The sequence below is a fragment of the Adiantum capillus-veneris genome, chromosome 3 (genome assembly GCF_014529385.1).
Source record: "Adiantum capillus-veneris isolate H3 chromosome 3, ASM1452938v2, whole genome shotgun sequence".
In the NCBI taxonomy this organism is placed as follows: domain Eukaryota; kingdom Viridiplantae; phylum Streptophyta; class Polypodiopsida; order Polypodiales; family Pteridaceae; genus Adiantum; species Adiantum capillus-veneris.
In genome coordinates, this window is record NC_140933.1 from 129759942 (window position 1) to 129784824 (window position 24883).

The 24883-nt window shown below is 43.5% G+C and overlaps 1 protein-coding gene across 2 annotated transcripts in view; it reads right to left on the minus strand.

Moving 5' to 3' along the window:
• Positions 1-22874, minus strand: part of XEG113 (xyloglucanase 113) — a 70468-nt gene extending 47594 nt beyond the window's left edge. Inside the window, exons 1-2 of one of the 2 annotated variants that reach the window (XM_086509177.1) lie at positions 22487-22874; positions 21715-22008 (exon numbers count right to left, since the gene is read on the minus strand). In XM_086509177.1, coding sequence (XP_086365303.1) covers positions 21715-22008; positions 22487-22628 — 436 coding nt within the window. In that variant the 5' untranslated portion in view covers positions 22629-22874. The remainder of the gene's footprint in view (positions 1-21714; positions 22009-22486) is intronic. The other variant, XM_086509178.1, reaches the window with a different exon arrangement.
• Between the last annotated feature and the right edge of the window lie 2009 nt (positions 22875-24883).

The window sequence follows — 24883 nt, forward strand, 5'->3', positions numbered from 1 at the left end:
TTGACCTGACACTGAGCGCATCTCTTTACATAGCTCTCTATGTAAGAGCGCATGCTTGGCCAATAGAAATATCACTTGACCAAAGCCAATGTTCTCTGGATGCATGGGTGCCCAGCGCTAGGAACATCGTGGCATTCGCACAAAGTCCTTTGTCGAATCTCATCGATTTCCGACACGCAGAATTTACCTTTTCTGAACAATAGTCCACCTCTAATGGAATATTGTCGTTGTCTCGTCTCTCCAGCACGACTCACTTGGGTCTTCGGACCACCCAAGCCTGTATACGAGTCATGCCCCGCTTCGACCTCGTTTCATATCTTGCCAAAATGGCCATCAGAACGACATAGCCCTCGGAGCCATTGAAACGAACGCGGAGATAAGATCTCCCGGCCACACGAACCGCCTACAGATGCTCGTCGAACGAACCACCCAACCATAGCCACCATCCGACAGCTCCCCCGTGCTGGGGCCAGCGTCCGAGGACGTAGGCGTGCACCTGTAAGACCGAGCGTCCCATACCACCCGGCCTCACCTCCTCGAGGTGACCTCGCGCACTCCTAGCCTCGCGGGCTAACCACTGGCACTCTGCCAGTGGGGTCGATAACTGCAAATGACGCCTCGGCCTCCCTTTTATAATAATGACCGGCCACACTGGCCGGGTTCACACTACGTCCGCCCGGACACCAGATGCCCATCCCGACGGCATCTGGGCTAGATCCCCTCTCTTGTGAGCGGGACATAACATACTTCCCCCCTTAAGAACCATTGATGTCCTCATCAATGAAGTGGGGATACTGAGCTTTCAAAGCTCTAACAGGTTCCCAAGTAGCAAACCTTTCAGATTGACCCTTCCATTTGATTAAGTACTCGTCATAAGCCTTTTGGCACGAATGACGGGTACGATGATCCAAAACTGCTTCTGGGTCTCGAGGAATATACTCAGTTTGCATATCTTGCCATACATTTTCCTCAATTAGTACGACAACATCAGCTTCGCCCAATTTCACTTTAAGGCGGCTGACATGAAACACTGGATGTACACTAACATCCGAAGGAAGAGCCAGTTTGTAGGCAACCTGGCCAATTTTCTTTGTGATCAAGAACGGACCACCATATCTAGCTGAAAGCTTATAATGCTTTCCTGTTCGCATAGTCTTGGAATCCTTGGGTATCTTCAGATAAACCCATTGTCCCACATCTAGAGTCTTTGGAGATCTCTTTTGATTAGCATAAGTAGTGACTCGATCACGAGCCGTTCTTATGCTATCCTTGGCCAATTCGAGCATTTCCTGCATGTCATACAGGAAATCACGAGCTTGGCGGTCCTTGACTTTCTCTAAGCCAATAGCAATCGGGGATTTAGGCTCGAATCCATACATCAACATGAACGGGCTAAATCCAGTAGCAGAATGCTTGCTACTATTATAGGAAAACTCTAACTGTGGAAGATACCTTTCCCAGTCAGATTGCCTATGAGAGACATAAGCTCTCAACATGTCCTCTAACGTCTGATCCATCCTCTCAGTTTGTCCGTCGGACTCAGGATGGTAAGAAGACGACATACTCAACTTCGTCTGAAGATGAGCAAACACATCTCGCCAAAATCGGCCAGTGAACTTAGTATCTCGATCACTGACGATATCCTCTGGGAGACCATACAGCTTATAAAGCTGATCAACAAATAAAACCGCCAACTCATGGCTTTTTACTGTCGACTTCGTTGGTATAAACTTCGCCATTTTTGTGAGTCTATCGACCACAACCCAAATAGCGTCATTGCCCCGACTAGTATTAGGCAAACCAACGATGAAGTCCATGGAAATACTCTGCCACTTGGCATCTGGGATTTCCAATGGGTGTAGCAGGCCAGCTTTCCTAAGGCGCTCTGCCTTATTGACCTGACACTGAGCGCATCTCTTCACATAGCTCTCTATGTAAGAGCGCATTCTTGGCCAATAGAAATATCGCTTGACCAAAGCCAAAGTTCTCTCGATGCCTAGGTGCCTAGTGCTAGGAACATCGTGGCATTCGCACAAAATCCTTTGTCAAATCTCATCGATTTCCGGCACGCAGACTTTACTATTTCTAAACAATAGTCCACCTCTAATGGAATATTGTCGCTGTCTCGTCTCTCAAGCACGACTCACTTGGGTCTCCGGACCACCCAAGCCTATATGCGAGTCATACCCTGCTTCGACCTCGTTCCATATCTTGCCAAAATGGCCATCAAAACGACATAGCCCTCGGAGAGAGAGATAGAAATCCGTCGAGATTTCAGCCATAGACAAGGCATTGACCTCAGGAATCCTGCTGAGCGCATCGGCAACTCGATTTGCTGGATCCTTTTCTATAGCGGATCTCAAAGTCAAACTATTGCATAAGCTCAACCCATCTAGCCTTCCGACCTCTGAGATCACCCTGATCACAGATATAGCGCAAGGAATGATGATTTGTCCATGCAACAAACTTAGAGCCATACAAGTAGTGCCCCCTTTTCTTCAAGGCGTGGACTATAGCATAAAGCTCCTTTCCATACGTTAGATAACGCATTTCAGCGTCAGAAAGCTTCTTACTTTCAAACGCGACAGGACATCCATCCTGGTATAATGCCGCACCAATAGCATAATCACTAGCATCCGTTTCAACCACAAACGGTTTGCTAGGATCCACAATGTGCAATATTGGCGCAGTAGTCACCAAGTGCTTTAGAGTCCGAAAGCTCTGATCGAGACGCTCATTCCAGACAACAGGGGGATTACCTTTACGACAAGGACCCGAAGTCTTCGGCCCTTTCACCCCTCCTTTTAAAAGTTACATAAGAGGAGCAGCAACTTTAGACTAATCCTTGATGAACTTGCGAAAGAATCCAATAAAGCCTAAAAAGGACTTTACTTGGCGCACATTCTTCAGAATGGGCCAATTTCGCACTTTATCCAACTTTTCAGAGTCGACGCGAATTCCATGGCGAGTAATGATGTGACCCAAGTACAGAAGCTCTTTCTTAAAGAATTCACACTTCGAAGCCTTAGCGTAAAGCTTCTCAGTTCTCAATACTTCCAGAACAGTGCGTATATGCACTAGGTGCTCAGGCAAACTTCGGCTGTAGATCAAGATATCATCAAGAAATACAACAACGAAGCTGCCTAAAAATGGTCGCAACAGATCATTCATCATCTACTGGAACGTAGCTGGAGCATTGGTCAAACCAAAAGGCAAGACCAAAAACTCATAGTGACCATAACGCGTATGGAAGCCTGTCTTAGGAATATCTTCCAGTTTGATCTGTATCTGATGATAGCCTGATCGCAGGTCTATCTTCGTAAAATACAACGCTCCATGGAGCCGATCTATCAGATCGTCCATGCGCGGGAGCGGATATTTGTTCTTGACAGTAAGTTTATTCAACCCCTTGTAATCCACACAGAAGCGTATAGTGTTATCCTTCTTGTAGCACTGGCGCTCCCCACAGGGATTTGCTAGGCCGACAAAACCCCTGTCGAAATAATCCTTCAGCTGTCGCTGAATCTCGTCCTCGTCAGTTTTACTAAACCGATAGGGTTGCTTTGAGAAGGGCTGACTACCGGCCACCAACTCAATGCCATGATCTACTCCTCTGGAAGGCGGCAAGCGCAAGAGGTAGATCATCAAGAAAAACATCAATGAAATTAGTCATGATTTCTCGGATAAGATTAGATTCATCGAAATCCCCAAGTTCAACAGAAGAACATGAAACATTTTTACGAAATTCAATGACAGACGTACCAAGCACTAATGAATCAAACTAAGCAGATGGTACACATTGATAAAAGTCAACATCAGAAGACTTTATTTCTTTATACATTTCCAAAGCAGTAACAACTAGTATTGCAAAACCATTATTTACAGACTTCTGATTACAAAGCGACACAGATACATGAGGCATGTTCTACTTAACAAAAACAAGAGAGTGATGTACATAATCTATATACAATGAGTCTTGTTTATCATAAAACCATGGAATTCCTTAAATAACATCTGCTCTGTTTAGGCGCATGATGTGGAAGTCCAGGTTCTCTTTGTAATCAGCCAGCTCGAGCGACAAGTCTGCAACCATTCGATTCCATACATCCGTATCCACGCCACGAGCCATCTTCACGCGATACTCATGGTCACTGTCCTGCGTCCGCAAGTTCAGTTTCTGCACCAATTTTGCATCCACAAAATTGTGTGAGCTTCCATTATCAAGGAGTACGGTCATGTCGTGACCATTGATCTTCCCGGGGAAACGGAGAAGATCGTGCTTACCAAACACTTTGGTGCTAAAAGTACAATTTGTGCATGAACTATGGGCTAAATGATGGATTTCAACTTGAACAACATCAGAATTACCTGAGATCTCGTGAATTTGAACCGAAGGACGGCCTTGCCATTTCTGCGTCTTCTTCTTATTAGGGCAATCCTTGATTTGGTGACCCGTCTGGCCACATCCGAAGCAAGCCCCCTTCTTCACTGCATCAGCAACTGAAGCATTTCTGGCTTTCTTCTTTTCCTGAGAAGATCTTAGCGGTGATTTGGACTTATGCTAGAATCGGGGTCGCTTCCTCGAAGCACCCTCACCAGATTGATGGTCTACAGTTCTTTTCTTCTCATAATTCGCTTGATTTATCAAATGGAACGTCCTGGCCTTGGCCACTGCATCCTCGACATCAGTCGGGGCTTTGTCCTTGATTAAGGCCCACCGGTAATCTTCATGTAACCCCAGCAAGTACATGTGCACGGCGTGTGTGGAATCTACCTTGCAGAAGGTGAGCGCCTCTTTGAAAGCTGTCGGTCCATTTTGGCGAAATCCCTCTTGAATTTCATGCAAAAATCAGCCCACGTCGTAGGCTTTTCTGTCATGTCGCGCCACCAGGTAAGCGCTTTACTGCGCAGATAAAGAGGAATCGTCTGAATCCTCCGTTCATCATGCTCCCCTTGGAGATCAAAGTATGTAGTCCACTGGTGCAGCCAGTTATTTACAGCCAATTCCGTACACTCCTCCTCTTCACCTGAGAAATTTGTAGTTTTAAAGGGAATTGTGGCAGTCGAACCACCCGGCGAACGCCCAAAAGCAGCAATCTGCGTCCGCAAATGCTGGAGATGGGTTTCGCCCTCGGAAATACGCGCAGTCGTCGACTGAGCCATATTTTCGAGAGTAGAAAGTCGGGAACTGAGCCCCTGTACGACCCCTTCAAGAGAGGCCAAGCGAAGGTTCGTCTGAACATTCGCGCTTTCCAGAGCGGTAACACGCTGGTCGAAGCTCTGGAAAGTGCTTGTAATCCATGTGTAGAGAGCATGCGTGAATCTAATTTGAATGTTACCTGGCGCGTCATCACGCTGCACGTCCGAGCTGGAGGAATCCATGGCGAAATGCGTGAAAAAACTGAAAAATTCACGCGAAACCGAGCCTTTTCTGCACTTTTCGATCGCGAAAAGTTAAAGTTGCGAAGGGCTCAACGCATCGACGTGAGCGCTTGAAGGTGAGCAAGTGATGGCGGGAGCGCGAGAGCGCAAGCAGGTGAGAGAGAGCAGGCTTTGGAGAGGAACAGGAGAAGCAAATGGGAGGTTTCTGTAAAGTTGCAAGTCTCTGTAAGTGACTTTTTGTAATAAACTGCAAGGTTCACACTTTAATTTAAAGTGGCCACACTAGAGTCTTTGTTTTAAAAAAATTCGAATGACCAAGTGACTTTTAAAAAAAAGTCCTTGGCCAGAAAATAACCATCGTAAAACTCCAGCGCTGCCAAGCAAAAAATCGCACGCAGAGAGAGAGAGAAGGTGACGCGTGGAAAAAAAAGGGCGTGTGCCCGCTTGAGTTTGGCACACAAAAGACATACGCTACCCTTCCTCTCCTCCTGCGCAACACACGCTGGCTGCTCGTTCTGTAGATGGTCATCGCCAAGCAAAGAGAGAGTGGTCATCCCAAGCAAAGAGAGAGGCAGCACTCTCTCTCTCTCTCTCTCTCTCTCTCTCTCTCTCTCTCTCTCTCTCTCTCTCTCTCTCTCTCTCTCTCTCTCTCTCTCTCTCTCTCTCTCTCTCTCTCTCTCTCTCTCTCTATGATTCGCACAGAGAGGCTTACAGAGAGAAGGACTTCCGGCCTCTGAGATCACCCTGATCACAGATATAGCGCAAGGAGTGATGATCTGTCCATGCAACAAACGTAGAGCCATACAAGTAGTGCCGCCATTTCCTCAGGGCTTGGAGTACGGCATAAAGCTCCTTTTCGTACGTTGGATAACGCATCTCAGCGTCAAAAAGCTTCTTACTTTCAAACGCGACAAGACGTCCATCCTGGTATAACACCGCACCAATAGCATAATCACTAGCATCCGTTTCAACCACAAACGGTTTGCTAGGATCCACAATGTGTAATATTGACGCAGTAGTCACCAATGCTTTAGTGTCCGAAAGCTCTCGTCGAGACGCTCATTCCAGACAACAAGGGGATTACCCTTACGATGAGGACCCGAAGTCTTCGGCCCTCTCACCCCTCTTTTTAAAAGTTGCGTAAGCGGAGCAGCAACTTTAGAGTAATCCTTGATAAACTTGCGAAAGAATCCAGTAAAGCCTAAAAAGGACTTTACTTGGCGTACATTCTTCAGAATGGGCCAATTTCCCACATTATCCAATTTTTCAGGGTCAACGCGAATTCCATCGCGAGTAATGATGTGACCCAAGTACAGAAGCTCTTTCTTAAAGAATTCACACTTAGAAGCCTTAGCATAAAGCTTCTCAGTTCTCAGTACTTCGAGAACAGCGCGTATATGCGCTAAGTGCTTAGACAAACTTCGGCTGTAGATCAAGATATCATCAAGAAATACAACGACAAAGCTGCCTAAAAATGATCTCAACAGATCATTCATCATCTACTGGAACGTAGCTGGAGCATTGGTCAAACCAAAAGGCAAGACCAAGAATTCATAGTGACCATGACGCGTATGGAAGCCTGTCTTAGGAATATCTTCCAATTTGATTCGTATCTGGTGATAGCCTGATCGCAGGTCTATCTTCATAAAATACAACGCTCCATGGAGCTGATCTATCAGATCGTCCATGCGCGGGACACATTGATAAAAGTCTATCAGATCAAACCAAGCAGATGGTACACATTGATAAAAGTCAACATCAGAAGACTTTATTTCTTTATAAATTTCCAAAGCAGTAACAACTGGTATTGCAAAACCATTATTTACAGACTTCTGATTACAAAGCGACACAGATACATGAGGCATGTTCTACTTAACAAAAACAAGAGAGTGATGTACATAGTGTCTATATACAATAAGTCTTGTTTATCATAAAACGATGGAATTCCTAAAATAACATATGCTCTGTCCAGGCGCATGATGTGGAAATCCAGGTTCTCTTTGTAATCAGCCAGCTCAAGCGACAAGTCTGGAACCATCCGATTCCATACATCCGTATCCACGCCACGAGCCATCTTCACGCGATACTCATGGTCACTGTCCCGCGTCCGCAGGCTCAGTTTCTGCACCAATTTTCATCCACAAAATTGTGTGAGCTTCCATTATCAAGGAGTACGGTCACGTCATGACCATTGATCTTTCCGGGGAAACGGAGAAGATCATGCTTACCAAACACTTTGGTGCTAAAAGTACAATTAGTGCATGAATTGTGCGCTAAATGATGGATTTCAACTTGAATGATATCAGAGTTACCTGAGATCTCGTGAATCTGAACCGAAGGACGACCTTGCGGTTTCTGCGTCTTCTTCTTCTTGGGGCAATTCTTGATTTGGTGACTCGTCTGGCCACATCCAAAGCAAGTCCCCCTTCTTCACTGCATCAGCAACTGAAGCATTTCTGGCTTTCTTCTTCTCCTGAGAAGATCTCGGCGATTATTTGGACTTCTGCTGGAATCGCGGTCGCTTCCTCGAAGCACCCTCACCGGATTGATGGTCTGCAGTTCTTTTCTTCTCATAATTTGCTCCATTTATCAAATGGAACGTCCTGGCCTTTGCCACTGCATCCTCGACATCAGTCAAGGCTTTGTCCTTAATTAAGGCCCAATGGTATTCCTCATGCAATCCCGGCAGATACATGTGCACCGCGTGCCTAGAATCCACCTTGCAGAAAGTTAGCGCCTCCTTGAAAGCGGTCGTATACTTATCAAAAGACACAGTTTTCATCAAAAGACTCTGCAGTTTGGCATAAGCTTTCAAAGGGTCCATTTTAGCGAAATCCCTCTTGAACTTCACACAAAAATCAGCCCACGTCGTAGGCTTCTCTGTCATGTTGCGCCACCAGGTAAGCGCCTTACTGCGCAGATAGAGAGGAATCGTCTGAATCCTCCGTTCATCATGCTCCCCATGGAGATCAAAATATGTGGTCCACTGGTGCAGCCAATAATTTATGGCTAGTTCCGTACACTCCTTCTCTTCACCTGAGAAATTTGTAGTTTTGAACGGAATTACGGCAATCAGACCACCTTGTGAACGCCCAAAAGCAGCAATCTGTATCCGTAACTGCTTGAGATGGATTTCGCCCTCGGAAATACGCGCAGTCGTCGACTGAGCCATATTTTGAGTCGGGAACCGAGCCCCTGCACGACCCCTTCGAGAGAGGCCAAGCGAAGATTCGTCTGAACATTTGCATTTTTTAGAGCGGTAACACGTTAGTCGAAACTCTAGAAAGTACTTGTAATCCATGTGTAGAGAGCATGCGTAAATGGAATTTGGATGTTACCTGGCGCGTCGTCATGCTGCACATCGAAGCTGGAGGAATCCATGGCGAAGTGCGTGAAAAACTGAAAGATTCACGCGAAACCGGACCTTTTCTGCACTTTTCTGTCACAAAAAGTTGAAGTTTGAAAAGCTCTACGCGTCGGCGTGAGCGTCTGAAGGCGAGCAGGTGATGGCGGGAGCGCGGGAGAGCGAGCAGGTGAGAGAGAGTAGACTCGAGATAGGAGCAGAAGAGGAAAAAATGAAATGCTCTGTAACTTACAAGTCTCTATAAGTGAGTTTCTTTAAAATCTGGTTTTAGACTTGTTTTTTTAAAAACTTAAGTGTCCTGGCCCTTTTTTAAATTAAAAGGCTCACTTAAAATAAAAGTGACTTAATAAATTGTAACGAGGAGAGAGGGTAGCATAGAAAAAAGTCCAACACAGGGGGGAAAAAAAGCGTGCGCTGAAGCTGCCGCGTGGAGACTACGAAGGAAAAAAAAATCAGGCGTGTGGGTACTTGTGGCCAGCACGCAAAAGGGGCGTCAGATAGGAGCCAGCGCTGCAAACGTCATCCATGCCAGCAACTCAGTTATCCTTCGCTGCAGAGAAACCCACGCTACAGAGAGAGGTATCTGTATCTTTCTCTCTCTCTCTCTCTCTCTCTCTCTCTCTCTCTCTCTCTCTCTCTCTCTCTCTCTCTGTGTGTGTGTGTGTGTGTGTGTGTGTGTGTGTGTGTGTGTGTGTGTGTATACTGCGCACAGAAAGAAGGCAACAGAGAGAGTAAATAAAAACGGTATGCTGAAATTGCAGTCCAAAATCAGCAAATCAATAATTAAATGTATGGTCGACAAAAATCCTCTGATTTTCATCACTTGCACCTGCTAGATTGCTGAATTTTATAAAAAATCAGCGAGCAACCCATTAAATGTCACCTGCACACAAGCTTATGAGAAGAAAATAATCAGTTAAACAGTTAATTCATCAAAAATTACATAAAACACTGATTATCCGACTCGAACCAACCAATAGGTGTGCACACGATCGTTCGTGCAGCCAAGCCGGCTCTGATACCATGAAACGAACAAGGAGATGGATCTCCCGGCTACACAGACCGCCTACAGATACGCGTCGGACGAACCACCCGACCATAGCCACCATCCGACAGCTCCCCCGTGCTGGGTCCAACGTCCGAGGACGTAGGCGTGCACCTGTAAGGCCGAGCGTCCCATACCACCCGGCCTCACCTCCTCGAGGTGACCTCGCGCACTCCTAGCCTCGCGGGCTAACCACTGGCACTTTGCCAGTGGGGGTCGATAACTGTAAATAAGACCTTGGCCTCCCTTTTATAATAATGGCCAGCCACACTGGCCGGGTTCACACTACGTCCGCCTGGACACTAGACGCCCATCCCGATGGCATCTGGGCTAGATCCCCTCTCCTGTGAGCGGGACATAACAGGGGTGAACTCCTATAGAGGAGATTTCTTTTCGCTTCTATGATTCTCCATAGGCTCACCATATCCCAAGGCTACCACCAAGGGCGCATGGGGAGTAGCTTCTGTGACCTTCAACCTTTGTGCTGGCTCGGGTGGCCTATTAGGTTTAGTTATTGTGGAAACATTGGAAGACGATGTACCTCCAGGCAAAGAGTGAATAGAGACTTTATAACAAGGCATAGATTTGGTAGTGTCCAACCACTCCAACAGATCCTCATCTGACGCGTCAGGTGGAGTAGGCTGTTCCAATTCAAGGCCGGTTTCTAGGGACAAAGAACTATGTTGTACGACGGGATCCATGCCTCCTTTTAGGCGAATGGGTTGCATCTGGGAGCCAAGAGTATGTATCCACATGGCATCGTTTCCCCAATCATGAAGTGCTTTAGTGTGTTGCAGCCATGGTCTACCAATGAGCAAGGGAAATCCGCCCTCAACCTTGGGAAGACAAACCACAACAAAATCCAAGTTAAAAGTAAAGTCTTGTACCTGCAGAGGGACCTTGTCTACTATTCCCACAGGGTAGACAGTTTTCTGGTCTGCCAAAGTCACTGTAAAGGGAGCGGGCCGGGTAGGCTGGAGACCCAATGCCAACATAGTGAATTTGGGCATCAAGTTGATACCCGACCCACCATCCACTTCGACACCGGAGAAGTCGCGCCCTAGAATAGACGCGGTGAGACGAGGACTCCTCTAATCAGTGAGCGGAGCAGCAGGAAATGAAATCATGTAGGACTCTAAGGGTTGCACTGGTAGGTGCCTGCCACTAGACCCTGCACGAGGATACAGAGATTGAATGACGGAAAGGGTGTCACTTTGAAAATTTGCATCAAGTCGAAGCATGTCGTACAATGACACTTGCTGAAAGGTGTTTTTCAAGATAGTCTCTCCTGTAGGCTTCTCTCTTTTGGTCAGTGCTTGCTCTGGTATCAGCAGTCCTCTACTGTTTCCATGAAGGCACCATCAATATCTGAGAGAAGAGAGGTAGGTTGGCTCTTGGCACTATCTGCTGGTTTGTCAGCTACTGGGGGAGGTTGACTCATTTGTGTGACTGGAGATGAAAAAGTTGGACCGTCAGGGAGGCTAAGACCAAGAGCAGCTCTCTGTGCCCGTGTGAGCAGACCAGCAGGCTCTTGCACCTGTTTCAACCCGTTTTGAGAGGCAACTACAAGAGTGGAAGGCGGGGCCTGTGGAATGCTGCTTAATGTGATTAGGTTGATCTTTGGGAATGTAAACTCCTGCTGGTTCTGGCTTGTGCTAGCATATGTGGATGCACATTGTTTTGGGCAGTCCTTACTATAGTGATATATACCTTCATAAGTTCAGAATAGTCTGAACTCACGAATTATAAGAGGGAATAAAGCATTTATAAAACTATAAAAGCAAGGGACACAAGAAAAGAAAAGAAAAAGAAAAAAACAAAAAAAAAACTAACAAACTAACTAAATCACTTTGTTTGCTACGAAACAAAACTAGAAAAAACAAAACATTATTAACTTAAAAATGTTTTTAGAGAAAGCATGTGTAAAATAAGTTGACGCAACGTATTTGGCTTAAAACAAGTACTCAACTTTAAGCAAAAAAAAGGATAAGACATCTTAAAAACTTAATCTTAGAAATCAAACTTTACACAACAACTTCTAACGAAACACATTCTTAAGTCCTCAGGTAAGCTAAATACGAAATCGAAAAATGACTACAAACCTACGAAGAGCAAAGAACCAAACTTGACAATATATGATCTCAACTTCGCTACTTGTCCAAACAGGAAGAATAAGATTATCACCTTTATCATGCATAGCTTGGACAACAGCTATGACATCCCTACCCACGTCGTCAGTGCCCAAGAGTAGGTGCAGGTTTATATAGAGGTCATTCATGCTTTGAACGTACTCTACAAAACCAACGAGCTGAGTTTCTATCACCCTCCGGAGGTGATGGGCATACTCAGCCATGATAAAGGCTAGCATTTGTCAAGCTATATAAAAAATACTAGAAGCGCTAAAGATCAAAACAACAACATAAGGTGTTATTAAGTCAAACAATAAGTGGGCTTTTTAGCTCCCCACTTCTATTGAATTTACTACTGATTATCCTGAACATTCCAAAGGAAGACACATTAAAAATAAACTTACTACGATGCAAAATGAACGAACGTTTTTCATGATTCTTTTGAATGAGTATCCTTTTTCAACTAGTAAAGAAATACGATGGCAAGATTGAGCAACAAAAGTAGATTTACTAGAACAAAGACGAGAAAATCTAAATAGTTGAGAGCAAATGACACCGTACTTAGCTAAAAGAGAAATGTTCGAAGAAATGTGAGGCATACGGATGATTTTTAGATTGGCATATTCTGGTTCAAGGCGCTTATCATAGATATCTACTTCTAATCCCAAGGGAGTCTGAAAAATCTTAAGGTCTAAAAACGCACAACAATCACTATTTGTGGTACAGTTAAGTTCACAAAACTCCTTGGGATAAATTCCTCCGCCTAAAGAACTCGAATTCAAGTACATAAAATCTTGAAAAGAAGGAACGTCAAGGACAAAAAGATCATCTATAAAGCGTCTTACATTGCATAACTTGTGCAAAAATATTAGGCAAGTCTTAGCAAGGACAAGACGCTCCATAAAATCAAACTCATAAGTAAAAAGATAGAAATTAGCAAGAAAAACAACACAATTGGTACCCATAGGGATACCAATTGTTTGCTTGAAAAGAGAGTCGCCGATGGTTATATATAAATTGTCCAAAAGAAAATCTAACCAAGATATGATGTCAATGTCATCTACAATCCTGGTGAATCTCTTTCTTCCTTTGTCTACATCTACATTCTTATTTTTCAGCCATAAGAAGTCAAAGTTCAAGGCTGACTTTTCTACTGCAATGCCTTGTACCTATCCTTCTCAAGCTTGTACGCAAAAACTTTTGAAATAAGAGATTTGACTCTAAATTTAAGGTCCTCCAAATTTAGTTTCGTGTAAAGCGTTGTAAAGTCAAAAGTTTGGAGACATAAAGCAGAAGATTTCTCCTTAAGGCTTCTTGAAGAGTTCAAAAACTTTAGAACAGGAATCACACCTACTGAATCATTTAAAATCCAACTTGAATCGGTAGATACGTCTGCTTCCTTTAGCATATTTTTCCACAATTCATTTACGCTAGGTAAAATGGCTTTGAAACAATAACTAAGCCATTTGGAAACCTCGGTCAAAGAGGTGTTACAAGAAGCAGCTATAAATCTAGGCTTTATAGGGTTCTTGTGGAACTTCCAAACGGTATATAAAAAAGGTAATTTAGGCTGGCACTTGAAACCAAAAGACTTACAAAAGTCTTGATGTTTCAAGATAACCTCTTGCATTGAAAGATCACAATCATTGTAAGTCTGAGAGTTTACTTCACCTAACAAGCATTCTAAATAGAACTTTTTGCACGTAACAACAAAGTTATTAGAGAACTTATCTACATAAAAGATTACAAAATCACGATGAAATTTCCTAAGAGCATCACGATCAGAAGAAGATAAGCTATTCCGTCCTGAAGAAACGTTCCGAGAGCAAGATGCTAATTTCAAAGAAGCTTTCTTGAGGATTACAGACTTCCAATGGGTAAAAATACCTTGAACTCCTAAAGACTCCTCAAACTTTACTACGAAACTAGAAATTTCTTTTTCTATGGCTTTGAGAAGGCAAGAGTCGTTTGAGCAAGGGAGCCTATATTTAGTACCTCTTGAGAAAAGGTCTTGCAAGGAATCAGAAGGAAGGATAGAACAATTGGAAGTAACTACATGACCCAAAGCTCCATTTACGTAAGAAGAAAAGGCAGTTTTACTACAAGGGCAATCAATACTTGAGATTGCTAGCCTCTCTTGCTTTTTAAGATTACGTCCTATGTCACTGTAGTTGAAAGCTTTTTGTCCTAAAGTTTTCACATCTTTGAAAGCTACGACATGATGGTTCCATACCTTTCTCACACAAGGAGGGAGAGCATCCAAAGCTTCTTGAGATCTCAAAATAGAGCTTAATCCAATCTTGTCTAAGTCAGGGGAGGTAAAGATAGTTATCAACAAATCTTTCTTTCCAAGGGATTTTCCAGACTAGGACATTTGGACTTCAGAAATTTGCCTAACAGTACTCGAAGTTGAGTACTATGAGACTCTCTTAGCTCCAAATCTTCATAAGAGTAGTTCTCAAGGGTATACAAGAGCTTAAATAGGATCCTTATATTATACCTTTCAAATAATTTATAAGAAAAAGAACCCAATTCCAGGGCTCTAGATACGTAAATCAATCTCCGTTTGAAATCTCTAAAAGCAAAAATTCTATGGTTAGAAGGGTCATCACTCTCAATTCTAGAGATTGAAGCCCTAGGGAGACCTTGTACTCTACTAGAAATAGTGTTGTGCAAGACAACTCGATTGATTTCAGGGATAGAAGGCGGATCTGAACGAGAACCTTTAGGAATCCAAGTTCTTTTAAACTGACTTCAAGGGAGAACTAACTCAGGCTTGGGATGCCTTCGCCAAAGCATAGGTTTCTTATGGTAAATTGTCTTATTTTTACGTAAAGAAGACTTTCCTTCCAAGTTGAAACCTTTAGGGAAAAAAGTATCCAAAGTTCTCATCCAAAACAACTCTCGAGGCCATGCTGATTTATAGAACTCTTTATAGAGTTTCTAAAATTACCTTCTATGTGCTCAATGGGAAAACAACGGAAAGACTCAAACCCATGTTTTGCTATTGCTGCATACAAGGGTTTCACACTTTCACGTACGGTGCTCTTACTTCGAACTTTTCTCGCTTCTCTTACATGTTCCTGAAAACGGACAAAAGCTGTTCGAAAGGTTTGGCCAACATACATCATAGAACTATCGTGAATATTACAAATAACATAAATAACTTGACGACGACGGTGATGACGATGGCTAAGGCTGAAATCTGTGATCTTCTAGGCTGAGTTCAGGGTTGTCTTGGTGGCTGAAATTGACTGTTTTATGGCTGTTTCATGGCTGAAATGGTGGAGTAGTCGGGGATCAGGCTGATGGCAAAAACGCTGAGGTTATATACCTGTCAGGCTGCGTTTTCATGCTTGTTCATACCTGCTGAAAAACGCTGTCATGCTGAGGTCTTCAAGCTGAGAAAAACGCTACAATGCTGAGGCTTTTCTGGTCTTTTCAAGGGCTGAAAACCCTCTGTAGTTGCAGGTCTTGGAGCGTTGATGGTTGGCTGGAAAAACGCTGGGAAAGAAGAGTCCTAAAGCTGAGCAAAACGCTGATGTGCTGAGGATCTGAGATTCCAAAAACGCTAGGGTTTTGGGCTGATGCTGATTGTCAAAAACGCTAAAGCTGAGGTGATTATGTCAAGGGAAAACTCCGAGGATGGGGCTGATCTGCAAGAATCTGCTAACGCTAGGGTACTGTGGTTGATGGCGATGACTGCAAGAGAGGAAACGCCAATGATGGGGCTGGCCCGGCGAGGATGGAATCCAAGAACGCTGGGGGTGCTGGGGGGTATTGTTGAGAAGTTGCCTATTGAGCGGGAAGCTCCTTCTGCCTCTTCTGCCAGAAAGTGCTAACTTGGGTTTGCTTATATATTAACTTAGCAAAATTGCCCTACCTACTTTTGTTGGAAAGTCACTTAAAAATAATAAGTGAAAATAACCAATAAATAGGAAAATAGGCTAAATGCATTGGAAAATTCCCCTAACTGATGTTAATGGATTCTGATGGGAATTCCGATGATCATGCTGTGTGCAACCGGAGGATATGCATCTATGCTAAGTGACTGGGCATGCACGGTCTACGAATAGACTCACAAAAGTGCCAGATCACTACTCATCTAGACTTGACTGAACTGACTGAACCCTGCTGTGGTGTAGCTTGTCCACGGACACATAGGGTTGGGATGTGTCACGTGACATCCCCTCCTTTTCAAAGTGAGGTACTGGTACCGAACTGTATGGCGTCGAGGGAGATCGCCAACAGCATCCGGAATCTTGGAAGGGACTCTTCGCCGGCCCACTCTGCTGTGTGGGTTGAGCGGTACTTGAACTTCATAAAGGTCTGCAATGCTTGCTTCTTTGGGCCGCGCCGAAAGCGACTCAAAGTCTTCTGTGGCTCCTTTGATGTTCAACTTCGTCTAGAGACCTGCTTCTTTCGTCTTCAAGAATCTCCATGGCTGAAAATTCATGAAACCATTTCCAACACAAAACCATGAACATACCCATTCCATGTAAAGTGAAGGAAAAAAACCTCGTCTTCTTTAAAGACTGTGTATGCAATGTAGATGAACATAGAGACGGAGTGACAACCCGTTCATCAAACACAGGCAAACAATGACGTCGAATCTTTTCTGTTTGATCGAAATCAATCAACTGTGGCAAATCACAATGGAAATACCCATGCTTGGTGCTCATACTATCATGTGTTCTTTTGGAAACTGTGTCATGCCAAGGAAGAGATATGGAATGCGAAATCCTGACATATAAACTTTTCAGCTTTTCATGAACAATCCGCATACATTCGTGTTCATCCATGATAGAAACGTGCTCAACATACAATATGTCATGCTTAGGAAAAGGGATCACATAACGATGCTGACTAAAATACAGGAAACCTTCACGAATGAAACACTCGAACAATGCACACATCTCTTCTCAATGTAGGCCAGTAGAAGAATGTCTCAACCGCTTCCTAAGCTTGAATCGAATGAATCTACAGAACCCACAGCACCCACTACATCTGTCAATGCAATGAATGATAACACGATTGTGCCCAAAGTTTCTCAGGACCCTCCCATTGATGATTCTCTCATTAAATGTTATAGTCGTACATCAGGGCACCGTTTTGTCATATTGTTTGACCCAGGTAGTATGCATGATGTGATCAGTTCCTCTCTTGTTGAGAGAGCCCGCCTCGAAGTTAGTCCGAGATCTCCTATCGAGGTCTCTGGCTTTCGTCCTGGTATGGACGCTCTCATCACGAAGGAGTGCCTTGATGTGTTGTTTGCAATTCAACACACTGCCTTCACTAGAAGATTTGTTGTTTCTCCTCTCTCAAGATGTGTTTTAGGCATTAAGTGGTTTCGTGAAACTGATGCTTTCATAAATTTTTCGGCTAACACTATAACTCTCAATGCCGACAGTGATTCTCCTACTGTCTTTCAAGGAGTGGATACTTCTCCATCTCTCATTGCTAATATGCAGGACAAGGTTGAAAGGATTCGAGATAAGGAGACTCTCTCAGTCTCTTTTTCTCCATAGCATGACACACAGAACTTGCATGATTATGAGAAGCATGATGATTTGAATGACAAGCATGATGATTTGCATGATCAAGATGTGATTTCTCACAAGCATGATGAGTTGCATGAAGATGATGTGATTGTTCACAAGGATGATGAGTTGATGCTTTTTCTATCGAAGCTAACCTCGTTGCAGATTCGATCAATAACGAAGGATCGATCTCGGGTCCCAAGAACCCCTTCAGGAAGAACCGATCTTGGCTCTCAAGCCTTGGTCAAAAGCACCCTCACAGGAAGTATTATGTGTTCGCATGATTGATACGCAGATGCCTTTGTGCGAGAATGCCTAATATGCCAGAAAGTCAAGTTTGACAGGCACCAGGGTTATTGCAACCACTACCTATTCCAGATAAACCATGGGAAAGTATTGCTATGGATTTTATCTTTGATCTTCCGAGAACGCAGACAGGAAACGATGGTATTTGGACCATCATTTGCAGATTCAGCAAGCAGGCTCATTTTATTCCTGTCAGGAAGAAGATAAAGCCAGATCAGATGGCACGCTTGTTTATGAGCAATATTTTCAAGTATCATGGCATGCCACAGTCGATTGTTAGAGACCGTGATCCACACATGACAAGTTTGTTCTGGAGAGGCTTGTTTGAGAATATGGGCACAACGCTCAAATTCTCTTCGTCATTTCATCCTCAAACAGATGGGCAGTCAGAAGGGGCAAATTCTAATGTCCTAGATCTGCTGAAGTATTATGTGTCAGAGCATAAAGGAAAGTGGAAGTAATATTTGCCATTGGTGGAGTATGCATACAATAATACAGTACATTCATCAACTGGCAAGGCACCTTTCGAGATAGTTGAAGGTGGCAAGAAAGTTCCTCCCATACTGCATACAAAGGACAAGATATTTGAAGCAGATAAGTATGTTCAGGACATGGATGAAATGTACAAGAAGGTCAAAGTGGCCTTGGAAAAGACTCAGGCAAAGCAAAAGAAAGCAGCTGATCGTCATCGTCGTGAAGTGGTATTTTCACTTGGTGATTGGGTGCTTCTACGCTTTGAAAAGGCAAGGTTAAAGAAGATGAAGGGCAAGGAAAGATTGTTTCCAAAGCTCTGCATGCGTTACTATGGGCCTTTTCAAGTATGCGACATAATCAATGATGTTGCATATAGGCTGAAATTGCCTGACAGTTGGAAGATTCACAATGCGTTTCATGTGAGTCTTCTCAGACCCTATGTGGGTGATGTGCCAGAGGATATGCCAGTTGAAGATCAGCCGGAAGTCGAGGAACTTGACGAGATCTTGGTCCCGGAACAGATTTTGGCACATAAAGAATGAAAAGTGAAAGGCAAGGTTGCTAGGCGTTACTTGGTGAAGTTCAGAAACCATCCACCAATGGATGCTAAGTGGATGGAAGAAGGTGAACTTGCAGAGTCACCAACTGTGTTATCACTTTACCTTGAAGCCTTCGATTTGCAACCTACCTTGACCCCTTGAGTTTCAAAGCTACATATTCAAAGCTACATGGATTGTCAGTGTGACAATGGCTTCTGAAACAAATGATGTACATGGTATTTAAAGTGAGCTCAAATCAAATACATGTTACATGAATGTTAGAGTTGTACAGATTGTCAGTTTGGCAATTGCTCTTATGGAATGTCCAAAAGTGTGCTTAGTGCTATAGAAGTGAGTATTTCTTGTCAGTTTGTCAAGGATTCAGTAATTGCTTCTATTAAAGGGTACATGTATAACTGCACTCTTAAACTGTCGGTTTAGGTATGCTCGAAAGTGTTACGGGATCCAACGTGTACTAAAAGACAGTGGCAAAATGTGTGGCTACCATTTTGTCATTGGAAAGTTAGTGACTCAAAGCAATGGCAGAGTGCGAAGCTACCACTATGTCATTGGAACAGGGTTCACACGCAAGCAATACATGTGTCGACGAGATGTTGAATACACAAGGGTTGACAATGAGCATGTATGTGTCGTACATGTGTTGACAGGTGTTGAATACATCAGTGTTGACTGTGAGCATGTACGACATAGATGCAAACGAGGACGTTTGAGATTTCAAGAGGGGGGTATGTCACCAGCGTGTGACTACTATCTATCCTTTTTGTTGATTTCTTTCCTATTATTTATTTATTTCCACTTTTTGGAAAACGCTCCTCGGGAAATCTAACTGCCCTGCATTGCAATAGCTAGTGTGGAACTGTTCAGAGGGAGTCCAGGCCTGAGTGCAAGAGAGCACTAAGGTTGGACAAGGACTATGGTTAGCCAAGTGGGTTCATTGACTAGCCAAACTGGAATCCTTTGTTACAGAGGCTACATTTCAGTTCTGGGTGTGGCTGCAGTGTACAAAGAGGGTCGGATGACCTAGAAAGATACAATGGCAGCATCTCCTAAAATTTAGGGAACTGCTATTTTGGGACCTGAAAATGTCTTCGCGTCATTACGTGCAGTTTGACATGGGGATCATTTTGTTACTCTGTGGCCAAGTCAACAGAGGTTGCAGGTGAGATATTTTTAGACCCGAGGGTCTAAAGCGGGAAAATGCACAAATGAGTGACACTTGGCACTCTGAGGCAAGTTTACTAATAGAGAAGGCAAAAACGTGATTTTCAGCTGTGAGCTCATTTTCAAGTTTCCTGTCACAGGTTAAGAGCTATGGAGTGCATGCTTTCCCTCCTATGTACAATGCGGTGCCAAGAGTGATGCCCTGCACGCTACGCATTGCCCTCTCTCTCCCCTATGGCAGTATGTTATGCCCCTCCAGTGGGCTTTTCAATTGACCGATGTACAGTTGTGTGGGTTCATGCGCGATTGCCGAGGCAAGAGCCTCTTGCACAGGTACTGGATTAGCTAGCGGCTAATCCCCCGCACAGGTGAATTCGGAGAGGTTTCACGCCAGAAATCTCGTCCGATTCAAAGTGCAAGTAGCCCTACAGGTGCGGGAGCTCGAGGACTTGCTACGGATGCGACCGGCACGCGAAACGGAGCCCGAAACAGTAAATTACAGCCTGCTGTGTATTTTTGCAGGTTTAGGGTTTTGGCCCTAAACGGACCCTAATACCCCCAAGAGGTTCAGGGACGCGAGGGGACCGCTGTACAGGTGATCTAGCGCATTTTCGGGGCTGAAAACAGAGAATTCAGCGTGCTGCAGATTCTCGCCAGGTCTTGCAAAGTGCCCGTATGCGTCGGGAAAGTCATTCAATGCGTGGGAATACTGACCGTGAAGGGTTCTAGTACAGTTATGCTGCCGAAATCGGGCCAGAACAGTTGAAATTCAGCCAAGGTTGTCCGGGGCAGCTTGTAAGGAACCACAGCGTTTATTCCCTCTTTTAAACAATAAAGAAATACCGAAAGGGGCGCCTAAGTTAGGGGCCAGTCTGGTGTCGGTCTTCTCATACAGATGCAACCTAGCAGCCTGTATCCCTTTCCCCTTTGTTGTGTCTTGAAAGTACAGGTAAAGTGGGCGACAAATTAAATGGGTGAAAGCAAATAAGGTTTAAGTCTAAAGTCTACCGCCCTTTTGGATTGAACAGGCCGGTTTCAACAACCTCCACAAGCATAGGCTAAGTCTAAATACGGAAGAGAGATCTATCTATAAAGCTGCAAGACACAGTGGACATGCAATGTGGGAAATTGGCCAGAACACATTCAGGTGCATTGTCCAATCTAAATCTTTTGGCTCGTAGGCCCTTTCACCACAAGAACAGGCTAGCTATAGGAAGGAAGGAAGATAATATATTCAACTCTACAATTGCAAGGCCCAGAGGTAATTCATAGTCGGAAAAGGAAGATAATATATTCAACTCTACAATTGCAAGGCCCAGAGGTAATTCATAGTCTAGTGGGCCATTGGCCAAGCAATCTCGACAAAGATAGGTCAAGCACCCATGTGAGACTGGAGAATCCCTTCAACTATACAGATAAGGAAAAACCAAATCCAAGTTGGATTTGAGGTCTCAAAAAGTGTTCAAGCTAGTTGTACAAATGCCCAACCCGGTACCATTTGGGGTACAAAGGTGTTCACAACGTCTTGTATCTATGGTAAGTCAATGGTCATTGTGCATCTTTCACATAGGCACAATAGAAAGGATCCACTGCCTTTGCATCATGAACTACCAATGCACCTTGCTACATGTTTAAAAAAACAGCTTGCTAAATTCTATGCCCAATAATTTATAATATTTGCTTGGCATCATACAACTTAAGTGCTATCAACGTGAAGAACAATATTTAAACTTTCAAGATGAATTTGGCGTACCTACAAGAAGGTTGAAGACGTTCAGATCTGTCAGATGCTTCACCCAAGTGAGAACAAAATCCAAGAAAGCGTGATTGGCAAACGTAACTACTATCACTTTTTTTTTTGCTCTAGAAGCCACCATCTGCTTTGTCAAGGCAAAGACTTCAGGTGGGGGCATTGTGCTGTGAGGAGGTGGCCGTTCCCATATTGGCTTCTGTAGAAATGTATCAAAATCTGCTGAAGAGAACCCTTCTTTGTAAGAGTCTTTAGGCTTCTGTGCATAGTTATCCGTATGATTGTGTTTATAGTTACCTGCAAAACATGTGCATTCAAGATTGTAACAATGAAACACCATAATTGGAGTAATCCTAACTTAAAACAGTCAGCTGTTACATGCTTTAGAACAAGCGGAATACCACATCCAATTTGCAACACAAAAATAGACCAGTCATTTGTCAGCCTTTCACACTCGGCAGCATTGTGGATCGTTGGATGGCCAATGAGAATGTGTGTCTATGAAGGTGCAAACTACCCCTCTAAAAATGGATATGCTCTGGGCGTTTGCAAAGGAAAAAATATACTCGCCTCGTCGGCTAGATATTTAAGGTCTCTTGGGATAGTTTCCTACGACGTTAAAACTCTCTTCTTCTTCTTCTTCTCTCTCTCAAGACTAGTCCGATAGATCTTTGAGGTCTGTAGGGATTGTTCTATGACGTTAAAACTTCTCTTCTTCTTCTTCGTCTCTCTCTCTCTCTCTCTCTCTCTCTCTCTCTCTTATGTGTGAAGATACCTTTGGATGAGGGAACTGCGCTGGAGCTGTAGCTGTTAACTCGAGAGACGATCTCCCAATAAACAGGAGCGCCCAAGAAGTACGAGAAGACGAAAACGCTGACCACTACGCCCACTTGGACGGTGATCAGAATGGGCTTCATGGTTGCAAGAAGCTAGCAGGAGAGAGACCAACATGGAGCAGCGAGACTTCGAGAGCTCAAATGCCCTGCAAAATGCGGGGAATTTGGAAAGTTGGTACTGCAAGTGTGCACGCTGACGAAGCCGAGCGCACGACTCGACGAGAACATGGCAGTGGGCACCATTTTACTCTCTCGGACTCCATTGTCAATTTGTGACTCCACTCTCTCTCTTTGAGGTCTGTTCCTACGACGCTAAACGATTCTCCTCTTCGCTAGATTCTTCTTCTCAACAAAAAAAAGGGGTATTGACCTAGAGTGCTTCGCGTTAGCTTTGTTGTCATCCGATGGAAATTTAGCAAAATAGTGGAAATCAGGTCTCCCCAATCTCTGAAAAGTTAAAAATCCTTTCAAAACATCTCAAGTAGTGAAGGGTGAGTTTAAGAAATAAAAAGACCCATGGAAGTAGAAAGTCAAAAGACTTTTTGTGTCCATATAAATTCAGATGGACAAGTGCACCTTATACATTTGTGTTTTTCTTCCTATTTTTCTTTCTTCTAGCGTTTTTGCTCTTTAGAGTTTTTTTTCACCATACACTTTGCATATGTACTATGTAGATAGGTGAATTAAATTTTTTTTAAGCCATCCGATATTAGTAAACCATAATAGTAAATATCATTTCAACACTTCTCATATGTCAACAAGACCGACAGTTTTTCATTAATTCATGTTGTTAATTATGTCTAAGATATTTATTGGTAAGGGAGGAAAAGCGAGTGGGTGAGAGAGACATCAAAATGAAGTGATATAAGAGAGAGAGAGAGAGAGAGAGAGAGAGAGAGTTTCCTTTTCATCAAAGCATGTTATAACTTTCAATCATGATATTTAAGAGGTGTGCCTCAAAAAAAACCACAAAAAGAGTCAAGAGTTTTATCAAACGAAACGTTTATAATTATACCAAACATCAATAGTATTACTCTTTTGTTGTCCTTTTTTATGTTTCAAAAAAAGAAAACATGCAAGTTTGTTGGCAAGAGAGAGTTTGCACAATCCTCCCCAAATTACCAGAATATGTGGGAATGTATCATCCCCACAGTAGCATGCAATTTTCAGTGCATTCCTTCATTGCGTTCTCCACAATCTCACTACTTGAGACAAACATGATAGAGGAGGTGGGGTGGTTGTGGGTTACGAAGCAAGGGGAAATGATGGCAGAGTGGCTACAACTACACAATAGGTGGAAATATGGCCTCATTGCATGGAAACAATGTCTTGCCATAGCTTTTGAGTGTTTTGCGGGTCAAAGAAGTACTGCTTGAAATGTTCAATGATTTCCTTATAGTTTCCCTTAACATCCTGAGATAGAGAGTCAAACCAAGTGCTAGCATCTTTCTTAAGGACCACCTCAAACATTTTTAAGCATTCATCATCCTCTATCACTCTCTTTATGTGGCAAGCCATTTTGAAATTGGCTAAAAATAGCTCGCCATCCTCACCAGCTCTTCAAAGAAGAGGGAATATCCTGACATTTGGTGTTAGGCCTCCATTGAATCGATTTTAAAGTAAAACACGTTTTTTTCTTTCTTAAAAAGATTTACACAATAATGGTTTCTACAACGAAATAAAAATATGCACATCAAATGATCTATGACAGTCAACAAGAGGCAGGATGACAGGGTTTGGTGACGAAAAACAATTTCTCCTACTCTTTGGGCACCAAACATGAACACCATACGTTGTTGAAAATGGATCTTTCTACTAATTGCAATGTTTATTCTAATGTGTGGAGTGAAATGGAAGGGAAAAACCTCTATTCCTGGGCCATTATCCATGGTTTATGCTTAACCTAGTGCTTAAAACAAAACGAAATATATAGACGTCCAAACTAACATCGTACCTACTCAGAGACAAAATAAAAGGATTTAATGAAGTGTTTATTTCGAAGAACCTAAGGGGACCTAGAATTCTACGAATTACACGTTGAAATTGCAACTTACTATTTAATAATGATGTGTACCTTTTGCCTTACAATGGAAATGAAAGAATCATACACATTCTTATGATTCATGCAAACTACTTGACTATTCTAAAAGTTGAACCTACACAAAAGCATACACAAGCTGTCCTCCGTGGGAGCACCAAAATTGAGACGGTTCGAAGCGGACAACAAGAGAGGCAATCTCTAAACACCCCTCAAGGCTCCCGTGCTGCTCAATTGGGATTGGGGAAACCACAAACAAGAGAAACCACAACAAATCCACAACCAACAATAAGTGAAG